Consider the following 14,283-nt stretch of genomic DNA (forward strand, 5'->3'; position numbering starts at 1 on the left):
AGCAATTAGTCAGTAGTTTAGTCTTTAGCTTCAAAAAGTAAAGGAGCCTCCAAATTTTGAGGAAGTGGCCACTTTCTACATCATCCTTTTTTAAGGCTTTTGTTAAATATTAAGATTATTTTGTCACTAATTAGTAAAGCAGCTCACGACAGGTTAAAATATTAGTCTAAAAACCCCAGTGCGCTGCAGCTCAGTTGAACTGCTCACTTATTTTGTTTATTGATCTGCTCAGAGTCTATTCGTGACTAAAAATGTATCAGATGTCCTTTAGGGGATGTTTTTGTGGCTAACAAACTTAACAAAATGGAAACACCATAGTAGAGCATTTAAGTCTGGAGTGAAAAATAAAATTGAAAAATAACAGGAAAGGAACACATCTATGCTGCCTCCTGTTGGCGGGGCTTAAGTACAACACCATTCTTACAAAAATTGACATAATTAGTGGGAAACTAAGAATCTTTAATCGCCACTTCATAAGTCATAAGGTTAAAAAAAAAAAAAAAAAATAGCAAAACTATTAAAATGATTTTGACCAAATGTAAATAAATTTAAGAAATAAACATTTTTTTAAATGTTAATTTTTGTTGTTGGCTGCAACATTTTTGTAGTTTATTCATTTGAATCCATGACAGAAAAAAACTGGAATTTTACCAAAGGATTGAGTTCACACACTAGTTTATTATACTATCTCTGTAATAAATTAGAAAATCTTTCATTAAAGAGATTTGTGGAGATAAACTGACTGATGAAGCGTGATAACGAGCACGCTGGTGTACAGATTAATCCTTGTCTCCACAGATCTTTAGAAGTGTCTTTTTATAATCCCCACTGCAATCAGACTGGAAAAAAACAAAAATTCTGATTAAAAATTTCAATATTTTCATGTTTAAAATAAAGTGAGTTACTTTTTAAGGGTCTTTTCCTGACAGAAATTCTGAGATTAACTACAGACTGTTGGTTAGTTTTGTAGATGAGATTTCAGGAGCAGAGTGGAAATGACAGAAGGCTGACGGGTGCGGCTGAAGGGGATGGTGGGTTTCTCCTCTGTCCTGATTTAGTCAGTCGTCTCCTCCACAGATGGCCATCACGCACCCCCTGTAGTCGCCCCCCAGCTCTGACTGGAGGAGACAGCAACACAAACCAGGAGAAAAGATTTCCCATCACCCCCAGTAGAGATTACACCAGATTAGAAGACAGCAACCAGCACATCTGTCCCACTAGTTCTCACTCATCTTCATGTTTTCCACATATGAAAAAACCTATCATTTAAGCTTCAAATCGCACAGAAATGTGAAAAATATTTCTGCACAATTCAGGTTTTATATTTAAAAAGATTGTAAAATTCCATTTTATTATAAAAAGCTCTTTAAGGTGAGTGAGAAAAGCTTGTGGAGCAGCAGCAGCAGCTTTGCAGTGAACATCAGAGGTGACTGACCCCAAAGTCCAAATCTAGTTTCATATTACCAATGTGAACAAAGCAGTTTCATTCCAATCAGTTAGTCAGGATCCACCTTATAAACTGTGATTAGAACCAAGGAAATGGCAGCACAGAGTTGTAGGTCTTTTTCAAAGGCCTCCTCACCTTGATGGCGGAGTACAGAGAGGACTCATAAAGCTTCTTATACTCCGCTCTGATGTCCAGCAGGTCAACCTCAGACCGACTCACCATGATTCTGGTCAGAGTCGACTCGTCGGTTCCGCAGCCCTGAAAACATCACGTGCACGTTTTAACTTCACTTTAAACACTGAAGCCCTAAAAAGCTGCACATTCACCTTCATGCTCTTATACAGGAGCTCTGCAAAGAAGGCAGGGACACTGTTCACACATTTCACTGAAAAAGGGGAGCGCAGGTAAAATATCACATTTCTCTTCAGTTTTTCCAGTTTTGGTTGCACCTTCTTGGCCTGTCTGGTATGTTCTGACTCACCGATGGCGAGCAGCAGCCGCTCCAGCTCCCCCGACATCTCACTTTCAATGCTCTGCTGCAGAGTTTTCCCACTGATGCTTGTGTACTCCACCAGAGCTGCCCATAAAGAGAGAACCCTGGTCAGAGTGGATCCACACCGGCAGCAGTTTGTTCACCACGACCTACTTTGTTTGAGCTGAGCGATGCTCCTGTTGCAGAGGATGTCTATGAATTTCCTTTCATCGGTGCCCCATTTCTTCTCACCGGCATTGTAAAGGGTCTAAGGGAAAAACGGAGACTCAAAATGTGCTCAGCCATAAAAAGAAAGGCTTCCTGATGCTCATTCTGCACCTTAGCGTCTTCTTTTGCCTTCCCCTGATCTACTGCGGTGCTCTCCTCCCGTTTGCCCTTATAGAACCAGGAAAATCCTGTCAGGTTCATTTATTTTGCAACATTCCTGAGGTCTGTAACCAGTTTTCTGCTCTGGATTTGTGTCACAGAGCAGATGTGATGGAAACATCAGTCTCTTACAGACCTCAGCGAGGAGGAGCAGAGCTTTGGAAAAGTCTCCGGAGAGTTCCTTCTTCAGGTCAGAGGTCAACTTCTTCTCCTTCTCTGTGGCAGAAGCATGCAGGAAAGTGAATTCAGACTACAAATAAACAGTTTGCAAATACTTTTGTCCGCAGTTCACCTTGTGAATAGGCTTCGTTTAGCGCTGAGATTTGCGCGTTTGATCTGGAGGCAAAGATTTCAATCAAAATGTCTTCGTTTGTCCCAGGTCCCTGCAACAGCACATGGGGCGTCCACCAAAATGAGTAGTCATTCTGAACTACAAGGTTAAGAGCGACAACATCTCTATCCAAACACTGACCTTCATGGCCCGCATCACTTCATGGCAGTCAAACAACGCAGGGGGGGTGATCAGAGCCACCAGCAGCGCTTCAAAGCTTCCATGGGTGTCCCCTTTTATGTCCTCCAGTAGAGTCTGCAGCCACAGGAACACAGCAAAGTTGTTCAAACGGAAGCTGGTGGACACAAACCACACCTGTGCCCAGATTTGGACGAAACAGCTGGAAAATAATCAGGAACCCTCTTGTCTCACTCTGCTGGTGGCTTCTTGATAGGCTGCACAGATAAGCTGCCTCTGAGAGCTGCTCCTGGTTGTCAGAATTTCAATCAGAACCTTCTCTTTGGTGCCTGCAATCAGACAGATTGTGATAGGATATGAGACTGAAGTAAATCCCAAATAAACCAGCAGTCAGTAAGAATGGGCTAAACGACAAAATTAAAAACTCTTTTATGAAATACTTAATTAAAGACCTGCTGTGGTGGATTTGGTGACATCTAGTGGTGAGACATTATACCAGCAGATTTTTTTTGTAAATTCTACAGTCCTGAAAACCGGCTGTTGAGGTGAAACCTATTGACACACATCAAACGCCCGACGGCATTGAGCAAACACCCTAACATAGATCAGTACCGAGTCCTTCCAGGGCCTTCCTCAGGGCCACGGCGTCCTCTTTAGCATCAAAGTTTGCTTTGGGCTTGATGGTTCCTCTTTCTCCAGTCTAGTCAGGATGACATGGAACCATCAGTCTGCGCTTCTGCAGTTGTTGTAATCAGAGATGTAAAACAGAAACACTTATCTCACCCATAAAGATGCCATGACGACAACAGAAAGTTCCCCTGCAGAATAAAAGCCAAAGACTTCTTGCCAAAGACTTCTTGCCAATATTGAAAAGGAGTCACCTGTTGACACACACACACACATAATCTATACTGTAACTTCTGGTTAGTAGCATTGAGCAGTGTGTCACATTACAGAGCCTTAGTGTATATTCCTAAAGATTCCATACCCTCTAGTTATTTGTATATATTACTTTAAGACAAATGTCGCATTGTTAAACAATGATAAGGACACAGCTTCCTGTGTTCTGAATCGTATTTACTATAAAATAGGGTGTATATTATAGCTGATATCTGACAATAAGCGTTATAACAGGTCCACAGAGCCGTGCAGCCAGTCAGAAAGGCCCCATAATTGTCACTTATTAAGCAGTTATACATATTATTACACGTCCTCAAATCAAATATAATTTCAGTTTCTTAAAGTTCTGTAAATATTAACATTATATTAACTACACCAGTGGTTTTTTTTCTTTTTGTAGTTTTCTTTAAATGATTGATCTTCCATGCATCCGCCCTGCAGTACTCATGTTTGTTCAGCCGAGTAAATACTTCACGAGTCTCTGTCAAAGAAAAGGTTTATTCTAATATTGGTGCTGAATTCTGACACAATCTACATCTACAACAATGAAGAAATGACTTTAACATTAAAAGACTAGTGGAATCCTTTGATTTCCGTTTTAAATAACAAAAGAAAATAAGAGTAAACAAAATGTAAGAAATTCCAGAAAGTCTCACCTGAAGTTTCACTTAATCCGGAAACGAGTTCCGCCGCACCTTTGGATCCGTCAGTTGACCACGCCCACTCTCAGGTACGTGCTGCCTTCATGGATGACTCATAAATATCAGGTGTCAGTTAAATAGGCTTTTTCAAATTTAATCAGGTGCTGAAAAGCAATGATGTGTGTTATAAACATTATTTTGTTAACAAGTTGTTAAATGCTGCTTTATGTAACTTCTGTATAGAGTTAATGTTCATTTGAAATCCACAGATAAAGCAGGTTGTTCAAAGAATACAAACACAAGATAATTATGGTTTTAACATGTGTTTTTATTATTAAAAAAGGCACCAAATACAGGCATCATGTTGATAGTTGTTTTCCACAAAACAATAGCACCAAAACTATTTTCCACCATTTCCCGTTCCCATGTAGTTTTGATAGGCACCAGGCAGAAACAAATCAGGAAGTGGGAGACAAATGACATGAAACCATGGGACAAATTCATGATGAGGAAAAAGAAGCACTTTCTCAGCAGTGCTGTTCACCCAGTGTCATACATATCATGATAAGTACAGTGACTTTAACATCAGTAGCATAGGAGCCTAACATAATATAGAAACAAGAAAGAAATATATATATTTCAGTCAGAAATGAAGCATTGTCAATAAAAAGTAAGTGATGGATTTTGTGTCTTTGGACAACAGACTGCAGGTCCACATGAACCTGTCAGCAAATACAGAGTGTTTAAAGTGATTTTACTCCATCAGAACTGCGGTAAGGCTAAAGCACTGGGTCATTAGGACGGGATCAGAACAACTGTGCAAACGCTGGCATTTGATTTATTACAATCACATGAAAATTCATCTGGGGCGTGAAGAAAACCAACTTTGGATGATTTTAAGCACATGAGGAAAAATACTGCATGGCACTTAATATCAGCAGCTGTCAGAGTACAAACAACAAGAAGGAGAATTTGTGCTGAAACAACAATGATCTGTTTGTTTATGGTGATGGTACAAAGTCTCTAAGGCCTGAAATGAGGGTTTTTTTTGTTATCAAATGAAATTCATGCTCGCTAGCAAAGGATTAACTAAAGTTATAGCATAATTGCACTTAAATAGGTGTCATTATGTATTGGGGTTTTTTGCGCTCTTTAATGTGCTTAATATTTCGCCAGCGGTAACTGACGCAGTCACTCCAGAGGTGAAGATCGTGTACGATAAGGTGGCGGTCCTCGGCACCGGCTACCACGCTACAGCAGTGAAACGACTCAAACGCAGCAAAAATAGGTGTGTTCGCCAAAACAATCAACAGCGTCTGAGCTACGACTCAGCCTCTAGGGGCTAAAAGGTCCGTGAATCTCAAGTTAAAGAGAAAGGAAAGGATCCATCTCCTCAGACGGCGTTTGAATGAGCGGAGGCGTATGTTTGAGTCATTCGTGGATCCTTGAGGTAGCCCAGTTGCGAAATGGTTGAAATGTTGCGTAGCGTGACACACACTTCCCTTTTTTAAAGTGGTACAAAAAAATACATTAACAAACATCTCTTTCCTCAAGTACAAACTTTCTTTTAGAAAATACCCTTTTTTAAAAATCTACCTCTCTTCCCTCCCCCCCTCATTCTTCTCATCCATCAGTGTTTCAGACCTCTGTGCCGTCGTTGAGGTTGTTGTGGAGTTTGACTTCCAGGTTGACCTGTTTGACCTTCGCTTTGCTGTTGGACTCCTGGTTGCGGTTGAGGACGTTGACGTTCCTCACGGTGCAGTGTTTGGAGCTGAAGTTCTTCTCCACACACTTGTCCATGCACACCTCCACCTTGGTGTTGAGCGGATACTCCTCATAGGCTTTCTGAGCCTTCTTGCTCTTCTTCTTAGCTGACCGTCGGCAACGGCGGAACAGGAAGCAGGAGGCCAGCAGAACCAGCACCAGCAGAGTGAGAAACGCAATCCCCCCCCCCCACCGAGCTGCCCACGTGGGCATTGAAGGTGGCGGAGGGCTCCGCCTCCAGATGGAGCGACTTCATGTTGGTGCCGTTCTTCACCTGGCTGCCCTCGTTGTCATAGATCAGGGACTCGTCCAGCATCAGACGTCCGTTCCTGTCTACCAGGTCCCGTTTGGTGCGGCTCAGCTCATAGGTCGCCGAACGTTGGATCCTGGGGCTGGATCGCGACTCTGGGCTGATGACATAAATAACCTGGAGGTACCACTGATGCCCCGCCTCAACCTGTCAATCAGCAAAGGGAGAATAAATGATATCGATGACGACTAAGGTCAAAATTCAGTGCAATGGAGAATTTTCACGGCATGAAAGCGACACAGAGGAAGCACCCTGGCTGCACACACCTTATACAGAGCGTCGACCTTCATGGTGAAGCCATCGACCCCAGTCATGGCCAACATGGGCTGCAGCTCCGGCATGTCTGAGGCAAAGTGGGCTTCAAAGGGAACATCGTGGAAGAATTTTTCACACACGTCCGGCTGCTTACGGTCCTGCAGAGACACAGGGGAAGTTTTAAGCTTAGCGACCAAACAAAACAAGGTCTCAGTTATACGAAGAAGCTATTCTGATTCTCCTCTCTACCAATAATTTCCACAGTGTAGGTGATTTGTTTAAGCCACAGGTTTCAGGCTGGGACTGGTGCAGCAGGTCAGAAACAAGACCTGAAGGGATGTTTTACCAGGCTTATTTGCATTTTATTCAAATGGAACTTAGCATGGATGCCCAGCACATAAAGAATCAGTAATTTACCAGCAGCAGGAAGCGATACTTCAGGTTCTTGTTGGGCTGGATGCAGCCGTACTGTGGCCCCTCGTTGTACAGCGTCCCGGTGGGGTCAAAGAAGGGAACGTAGCCATCTCTGCCGGTGCAGAGGTAAACCTTCTCCAGCTGCAGTCTATAGCCTGCATTCAGGTTCTGCTCAGGGTTCCACAAAACCCTGCCATACAGAGTCTGACCTGCAGGGGGAAGCAGAGACACGAATATATCAGTACAGTGATCCCTCGCTATATCGCGTTTCATCTTTCACGGCTTCGCTGCTTCACGGATTTTTTTTGCGAGTCGTTCATTGCAGTTCTCAAATATAATCGAAGGTGGCATATCCGTTTATAAAAATCTTCTTGCTCAGAAAAAGAAAGAGCGCCAACAACTACCCAAAACAATGTTCTTCCCTCGGAGAAAGACTCCTGCGCCTTCAGTAGAAACAGACGCTACAGCGGAGCGGAGTCAGGACGAAGAGGCACAGCTGGGACTGGGAAATACGCGAGTGACAATGTTTCCAACCTTGTATTACTAGATTAAAATTATTGTTTTAAACAAATTTTGGGCTTTAAAACAGGTTTTGATTTTTGGTTTCATTCTATAGTTCAGTATTGCATTGTAAAATAATTTAAAAAAATAAAGCTGACTTCACTTTTCGCGTGTTATTTTTGGAACGCAACTCCCGCGATAAACGAGGGATCACTGTATATCAATTTGAAAAATGTCAATAAATGCCAGACTAAATTTAAATTTGAAAGCATCACATTGTGCTGCGGTGTCTCTGCAGGCTTACCCATGGAGAACGCTCCCTTGTAGTCCATGTCAGACATAGAAACATCGGCGGTCGCAGGATCCATCATGAAAACCTTCTCATTGTTACAAAGCTGGAACTCTGTGTTGAGGGAGTAAACCACTGGAACAGGACGGTTGGTCTGCTGGAAAGCGATGGGGACCAGGAACCTTTTGGAGAACAATAGAGGTGATGTTCAAAGTCCGCAACATGAAACTCAAGAATCAAACCAGATGACAAAATCTCCAGAGGACGTACTTCTCTGGAGCGTGAGCTGTACAGGACAGAGATTTGTCACCAGGGTCAATCCAAGGCTGAGTCGGTTGGACCGTGCAGGGGATCAGGAAGACGGTGTACTCCCCAGAATAGTCCTTTCTGTTTCCGATAAGACCACATTGAGGGATTCAAACTCATCACTGCTGGTGCACTGAGTGATTATTAGAGATCATCATCAACAAGCTAATGCTAATCCCCCAAGACCCCTTCAAACCCTGCAAATATGGGTCCGTTCTGTGTTCAGTCTACTGTGTATCTGCTCGGTTCGGTTTTAATTGATACTTATCACAGTTTCAGTCAGCCGTGTGGTGGGAGCGGATGGACTGACTGACCTGCTGTAGGAGCTGGTGGCCCTCCACAGCTGGTACGGAGAGTCAAAACTCTGAGCACTCCACAGCAGCTGAATGTCAAACTCGATGCCTCCGAGGTGGTCTGGGGGCATCAGGTGGGACTTGTGGCCTGGCAGAGTGTGGTGCTCAAGGACAAACTGGCCTTATGGAGAGAAAAGCAGAAGAATAAGAATGAAGATAACCTGTCTGTATAGATTTCTCCTGGGGTCTGAGCGATGTAAGTGGAGGTCTGCGCTGACCTCTGAATTTGGCATGGGTTTTAAACTCGATCACCAGTCGACCATCTTCTCTGATGTAGATCCTGATGATCTGCAGCCTGGCTGAGAGAACGCTGTCGGTCTGGATGCCTGCAGTAAACAAACAGCAAAACACGTCATTGGGACGGTCACTTCAAGTGAGGTGTTTATGGATGTAGGCTTAAATGTAACAGGAAAGTAAAATAAAACATAATACACCATTTAATGGATGTAAATATCACTGCAGTGGCACAAATGAAAGCATATTTCATAAATGTAGCACATTCACATGATTTAGGTCTGTTACATCCCAAAGAATATCTTTAAAAACAGCATATAAAGAGTAAAATGAACCACTTAGGCCTACAGCGCCCCCTACAGCATAAGGCATGCATGGCATTAAGGCCATCTTTGATTCTGACCCGTTCTCCAGAGCACGGTGTCATAGAAGAAGGAAAACTCCATCTCCGTGTGATGCTCCAAAGAGGCCCAGCCTCTCGGCGCCGTCACGTAGATGTAGGACACGTAGAGCGGAACCTGCACCGTCAGGAAGGACTGAGCCGAGTCCCGAACCTAGAAGAACAACTCTAATGTCAGCGCTCTGCAGGGTCACACTGTACATAAATGACGACGATTAACTGGTATTTACACTTTATTTAAAAAACAGAAATTCAATCTAAAGCCCTGGTTGGTTGAGACACCTGAAAATCAGCAGTGACAGAACCGCCACAGACGTCGATGAGCTCTGTCATGTCGTAGTAGGCGTCAAAGGTCCAAATGCAGCTCTTAAGGTTGAGGTGCTTGTAGAGCTGGATGGTCTTGGCTTCCCGGATGTTTGGGTTGAACTGATAAGGGCGGTCATAACCCGGACCCAGAGAGATGCTGTCATAGGACACGTCATCCAGGAAACCCGACTCTGTGGGTCAACATTCAGTATCAGAACATCAAAGTGTGGCACCATTGGAGCGACTGCTGGGAGACACTGGAACTGACCAGAGAGACCCTGGAGGTCTTTGAGGGTAACCAGGTTGGAGCAGACGTGCTGCTGCCTGTAGATGGACTCTGACAGCAGGAAGTGCAGGTTGTGCAGTGGCATTGTGGACACCAGCGGCAGCATACCGTCCTGGTGAGGGATCTGCACCGAGATGTGGATGCTAAAAAGGGGAAGAGGCGGTTGAGACAGCCCAGCTTTAGTTGTGGTTGATGTTTTGTCATCAGCACTCACCGGTTGGGGTGCTCCTTGTGTTTGACGTCCAGGTACTTTAACGTGGCGATGAAAGACTGAGCCTGGAACCCTCTGGCAGTGCCAGTGGTCACAGGCGTGTGACATATGGAGCCCTCTGTGCCGATCGTGACGATGTTGCTTCTCAGTGGCGTCCCGAGTCGACCTGCCTTGTCTCTCGCCTGGGCGACGCAGCGCACGTGGAAGCGGCGGCTAAAATAAATGCTGTCCAGCACCTGATAGGAACATATATCATGATACAGAGAACGTACACAGAAGAATTACCGGTACTCACCATATGGTTGACGCTGGTATATGGGGTGGTGTCTGTCACTGTTTCGAAGGGGGAGCGAGCCCCGTTGGTGTCAGTGGGCGCCGCCACTTCCCATGAGAAGTGAACTTGGGTCTGGTTGATGCCCGCCTCCTCGCAGCGCTCCTTCATCACAGAGTACTTTGGGTAGTGAGGATCACAAGGGGTGACGCACACCAGGGGGTAGCCAGGAGAGGGCAGCTTCTTACTGCCCTCTTTTGTCACCTCCTGGACGTGGTCGTAGTCGGCCAGCGAAACCACCTAGGGGGAAGGCGGAGGGTTAATTCCTGGAATTCCAGAAATTTCAGACAAGTTGGGTGGAGCACAAACCCAGCATGAGACAAAATTGCTGCTCCAATCAGCTAAATTTCAGCAGGGTATCAGCACGTCAGCACTATTTGCTGGGTGGTTCTGGGTAAATGAATGAAAAACCTGAGAGCCCGACCTCCTGAGGTCCAAACAAACCTCTATATGAATAAGGGTAGCTTCTATACAAAAGGGAGATGTTTCTTGCTGCAGGCTCACAATCTTTAATCTTTCAGCACAGCCTGAAACAGCTAAGCGTCTGATGGCAATAAACAAGTCAGCAAAACCACTTTAATCAGTTGAAAAGCTGCTTGAATTTTGCTGTTTTCTTGTTTCAGCCCTTCTAATTTACGAACAAAATAAAATTGATGGATGTGAGTGTGTCATTTAAAGCTTGTTGCTTACAACAGGCGTGGCAGGAAGAATGAGGCTGCCTGAAGCCTCCTGGTCTAGAATGGTCACTGTTGCCATGGCGATCTCCCCAAGCAGCGCCTCCACGGGATCGTCAGGGCCGAGAACCAGTGAGAAAGACTCGTGCCACTCCCTGTCCTCATTAGACAGAATCTCCACTTTGAAAATGATGTGGTCCATCCCTGCAGAAAAGATCAGTGATTTCTTTTTCATACGTAAATATTTTGCTTTGTTTTGCTTTAGAAATTGCTCCGATATATAAATATTCAAAAACCTCTCTAGAGAGAAACAACTTAAACTGCGCTCTTCTGGAGTAAAACGAAGATTCGCAGCACTGACCGGGGGTGAATTTAAGCACTCGGCTGTTTGGGTTGTAGTCGACTCCGGACTGGGCGGATCCGTCTCGGGTGCTGCAGCGGATCTTGGACGTCCGATCCAAGTCACCGTGACGGATCACCTTGATGTTGAGCACTTCGATGCCGTCTGGACCGGCAGGTTCTCTGACCTGGTAGGAAGCCTGTTCAAACTCAATGGTGGGAGCTGGAGGAACAAGAGAACAGTCACTAATGCTGCCCCCTAGTGACGATTCACCTAAATACCACTGAATGTCTGTAAGTAATAAATTAGTTTGTCCTGCACTGTTTTTAAGCTATGTTGACATTACCATCTTCATCATTGGTGATGGTGATGGTGACAATGTCACTAGCTCCGACCATCGCGCCGCTCCAGTGGTCACCCAGGGGTGTCCCAAGATGCACCTGGAACTCCTCTTCAGGCTCAAAGACCGAATCATCTTTGACATGCACTGTACAGTTTTTGACCTAATAAAAAGAAAATGATTTTCAAAAACTGCAGGTCAGCAAATGAAGAAGGAAAAAAAAGAGGATGAGTACGGTTCTCTACCTTCTCTCCTTTGAAAAAAGTGATGCGCGACTCATCTGTGTTCCTCCTCTCCTCAAAGTCGTCCATCACCATCGCTGACATGGTCCTGGTGAAACAGCGCACGGACGACTTGAAAGACAGGTCCCCTGTGCGGATGATGGGGATGTGGAGGACGCCGTCTCTCTCCTTCATCGTGTATGCACTCTTCTCAAACTGCATGCTGGGAACTGAGAGAGAAGAGAACGTGTGAAACGCCTCATTCCAAACGAGAGAGAGTCCATCAGAGAGCCTGGAGTCAGTCACTCACTGTCCTGGAAGGTGTCGGCGATGATGACGTTGGCTTCGTAGGGTTCCTCCAGAACAGCACCCTGAGGAGAGCTGAGAAACACTACAAAAGACTCAGAGCCTTCGATGGACGGGTTCTGGACGTCGTCCATGATGGTTAAACTGCAGGTCTGTAAAATCAAAACAGCAGCAATCAGTGATTTATCTGTTTTCATTCACGTCTGAGCACACTCAGGCCCCTCACCTCCACCGTTTTTCCAGGTTTGAACTCCACTTTCTTGGAACTGGGGATGTAGTCAACCCCCGGGCTGGCCGAGGGGGGGTCCGAAGGTCGAGTGGCACACCACACGGAAGTGAGTGAGGTCAGGTCGCTACCGTGGCGCAACACCGGGATCTCAATGGTGCCTGGAGATGATTTAAAAGAAGATGGTGACTGGCACTGACAGAAACGTTGGGTGAAAAACTATGAGTCAGAAGCAGACTGCAAGTTCAAAGTGATTCAATTCATCTAAACTAATATGAGCAGGAATAATAAAGAGGATGTAGCAGCTGATTCTGCTGAGGCTAATTGTGCTGACTTTTCAGTCCTGCACTGTTGACACTTTCATCCAGGATTAAAGCTGTTCAAGAAGAGTTTTTAAGGAGAGGATAACGAGGAAGCAGAACAGAGACATTTACATTATACCTATGCCAGCAAATAGTTCTAAAGTAGGAAATAGTCTTTTATCTCCTCAAAGCTTAAAATATGACTTGTTCATAATTCTATTACTTGATTCCTTGTAGAGTTAAAGATGAGTCAACATAAGCTAAAACTGCTCTTCATCCTCAACCAAAGATGTCAAATAAAGTCTATCCAAACAGCGCTTGATCAATCTGAAGTTAGGTAATTTCCTTTGAGGGAATAACATCATTTTGGGGCTCACACACTCCCAAATCTGCCCCTGCTGGGGTATTGGGAAGAAGCTAAGAAAGCAACTCAAAGAAAATGCAGGTCGTACCAGCGTCCTCGCTGAAAGTGAAGGTTGCGTTGCCAAGGGAGACAGTGGAGGCGTCATTGGGCCCATCAATGATGACCTTGGCCAAGGTCACCTCACCCATGCGGGCGTTGTCCGAGGCGTCCGCCAGCACCAGCTGGAACTCCTCGGAGAGCTCGTACTCGCTGTCGTCGATGAGCTTGACGTCGCAGGTGGACATGCTGACGCCGGGTCCAAAGACGACGCGGTTGTCGCTCGTCATGCCGCGGCTCTTGTAGTCGGAGCCAGACTCAAGCGCGTGGAGGCTGCTGCCCTGAGCTGACTTGGCTGTGGTGTAGCAGAGCGCAGACACGGTGCTGGAGGTGTCGCCTGAGAGAGGAGCAGGTTTAGAGCGTCGGGTCAGACAGGAAGGACAGCGCAACAGTGCCTGAAATTCTGCTAGCACAGTCAACAACGATGCCTTTTCTCTCGACGGGGATGTGGATAAGCCCGCTGCTCTCGTTCACGTGGTACGTCTTCTTATCAAACTGCAGCCTGGGTTCATCCTCGGTGTCGTTGATGTTCACCACGGCGCGAGTGTTTCCCCCCAGCAGCGCATACACGGGCATGCTCAGCTCCACATGGAAGCTTTCCACTCCCTCGAACACTTTGTCGTCATTGACGATGATGGTGCACACCTTGGTGTCCTCGCGCTCGTCAAACTGGACCTGTGAGTTGGGGCCAAACAGAGAGGCATTGGTCAAGAATCAGGCATGTCAAACTCAGTCCTCGAGGGCCCTGCCGGGTTTTCTATCCCACTGAATGCATTTTCAGACTGGTAGGACAGAAAACCCGGCAGGATCGTGGCCCTCGAGGACTGAGTTTGACACATGTGGTCAAGATAGATGAACAAAGGTGGCAACAAGGAGTCTCAATCCAACATCAAGTCATCGGTGTGGAAGTGTGAGTCACCTGTCCAGCATATTCCACGTAGTCCTGTTGGCCTGGACGTGTCCCTACGCTGCCGGTGGAGGTGGCGCTGCTCTGTTCTGTGCGGCAGAGCACGACGGCGTACTGGTTGAGGTTGCCCGTCCTCTTCACCGTCACTGCAACCGTTCCGGCCTTCTCGCTCACATTGTAGCTGCAAAACCAGCAGATATGTTTCATTTAATCATTTGAAAGCTGCTCTGT

General features: G+C 45.7%; 2 protein-coding genes across 5 annotated transcripts in view; both read right to left on the minus strand.

Moving 5' to 3' along the window:
• Nucleotides 1-658: 658 nt before the first annotated feature.
• Nucleotides 659-4,374, minus strand: anxa3a (annexin A3a). Of its 4 annotated transcripts, none has more exons than XM_011615349.2 (13): nt 4,332-4,374; nt 3,559-3,656; nt 3,388-3,475; nt 3,010-3,104; nt 2,779-2,892; nt 2,599-2,689; nt 2,443-2,522; nt 2,259-2,315; nt 2,094-2,187; nt 1,929-2,024; nt 1,774-1,832; nt 1,583-1,705; nt 659-839 (listed from the first exon to the last, which is right to left on the minus strand). In XM_011615349.2, exons 2-13 carry the CDS (start codon nt 3,571-3,573, stop codon nt 780-782), a joined length of 972 nt encoding a protein of 323 aa, XP_011613651.2. In that variant the 5' UTR covers nt 3,574-3,656; nt 4,332-4,374; the 3' UTR covers nt 659-779. The 4 variants fall into 4 exon arrangements, with proteins under 4 accessions (XP_011613651.2, XP_029685226.1, XP_029685225.1 ...); XM_029829366.1 differs by lacking the exon at nt 4,332-4,374 and adding an exon at nt 4,052-4,122; XM_029829365.1 differs by lacking the exon at nt 4,332-4,374 and having other exon boundaries at nt 3,559-3,674.
• A 249-nt stretch (nt 4,375-4,623) lies between these two features.
• fras1 (Fraser extracellular matrix complex subunit 1) overlaps nt 4,624-14,283 on the minus strand; it is a 107,818-nt gene continuing 98,158 nt past the window's right edge. Inside the window, 22 exon segments of the mRNA XM_011615350.2 lie at nt 4,624-6,269; nt 6,271-6,537; nt 6,657-6,803; nt 7,063-7,268; nt 7,865-8,031; nt 8,120-8,236; nt 8,470-8,629; nt 8,727-8,834; nt 9,146-9,296; nt 9,425-9,639; nt 9,717-9,877; nt 9,949-10,181; nt 10,241-10,516; nt 10,967-11,154; nt 11,312-11,512; nt 11,637-11,793; nt 11,876-12,081; nt 12,162-12,309; nt 12,384-12,544; nt 13,138-13,482; nt 13,574-13,820; nt 14,065-14,233. Coding sequence (XP_011613652.2) covers nt 5,955-6,269; nt 6,271-6,537; nt 6,657-6,803; nt 7,063-7,268; nt 7,865-8,031; nt 8,120-8,236; nt 8,470-8,629; nt 8,727-8,834; nt 9,146-9,296; nt 9,425-9,639; nt 9,717-9,877; nt 9,949-10,181; nt 10,241-10,516; nt 10,967-11,154; nt 11,312-11,512; nt 11,637-11,793; nt 11,876-12,081; nt 12,162-12,309; nt 12,384-12,544; nt 13,138-13,482; nt 13,574-13,820; nt 14,065-14,233 — 4,345 coding nt within the window. The 3' untranslated portion in view covers nt 4,624-5,954.

Source organism: Takifugu rubripes, chromosome 21 (genome assembly GCF_901000725.2).
Source record: "Takifugu rubripes chromosome 21, fTakRub1.2, whole genome shotgun sequence".
Taxonomy (NCBI): Eukaryota; Metazoa; Chordata; class Actinopteri; order Tetraodontiformes; family Tetraodontidae; genus Takifugu; species Takifugu rubripes.

Excerpts from the sequence above, each read along its gene's own strand:
- anxa3a (XM_011615349.2), bottom strand. Across the intron at positions 2,893-3,009 it reads ATCAAGAAGCCACCAGCAGA|ACTCTACTGGAGGACATAAA; the intron begins GTGAGACAAGAG and ends CTGTGGCTGCAG. Across the intron at positions 840-1,582 it reads CTCTGTACTCCGCCATCAAG|TCTGATTGCAGTGGGGATTA; the intron begins GTGAGGAGGCCT and ends GTTTTTTTCCAG.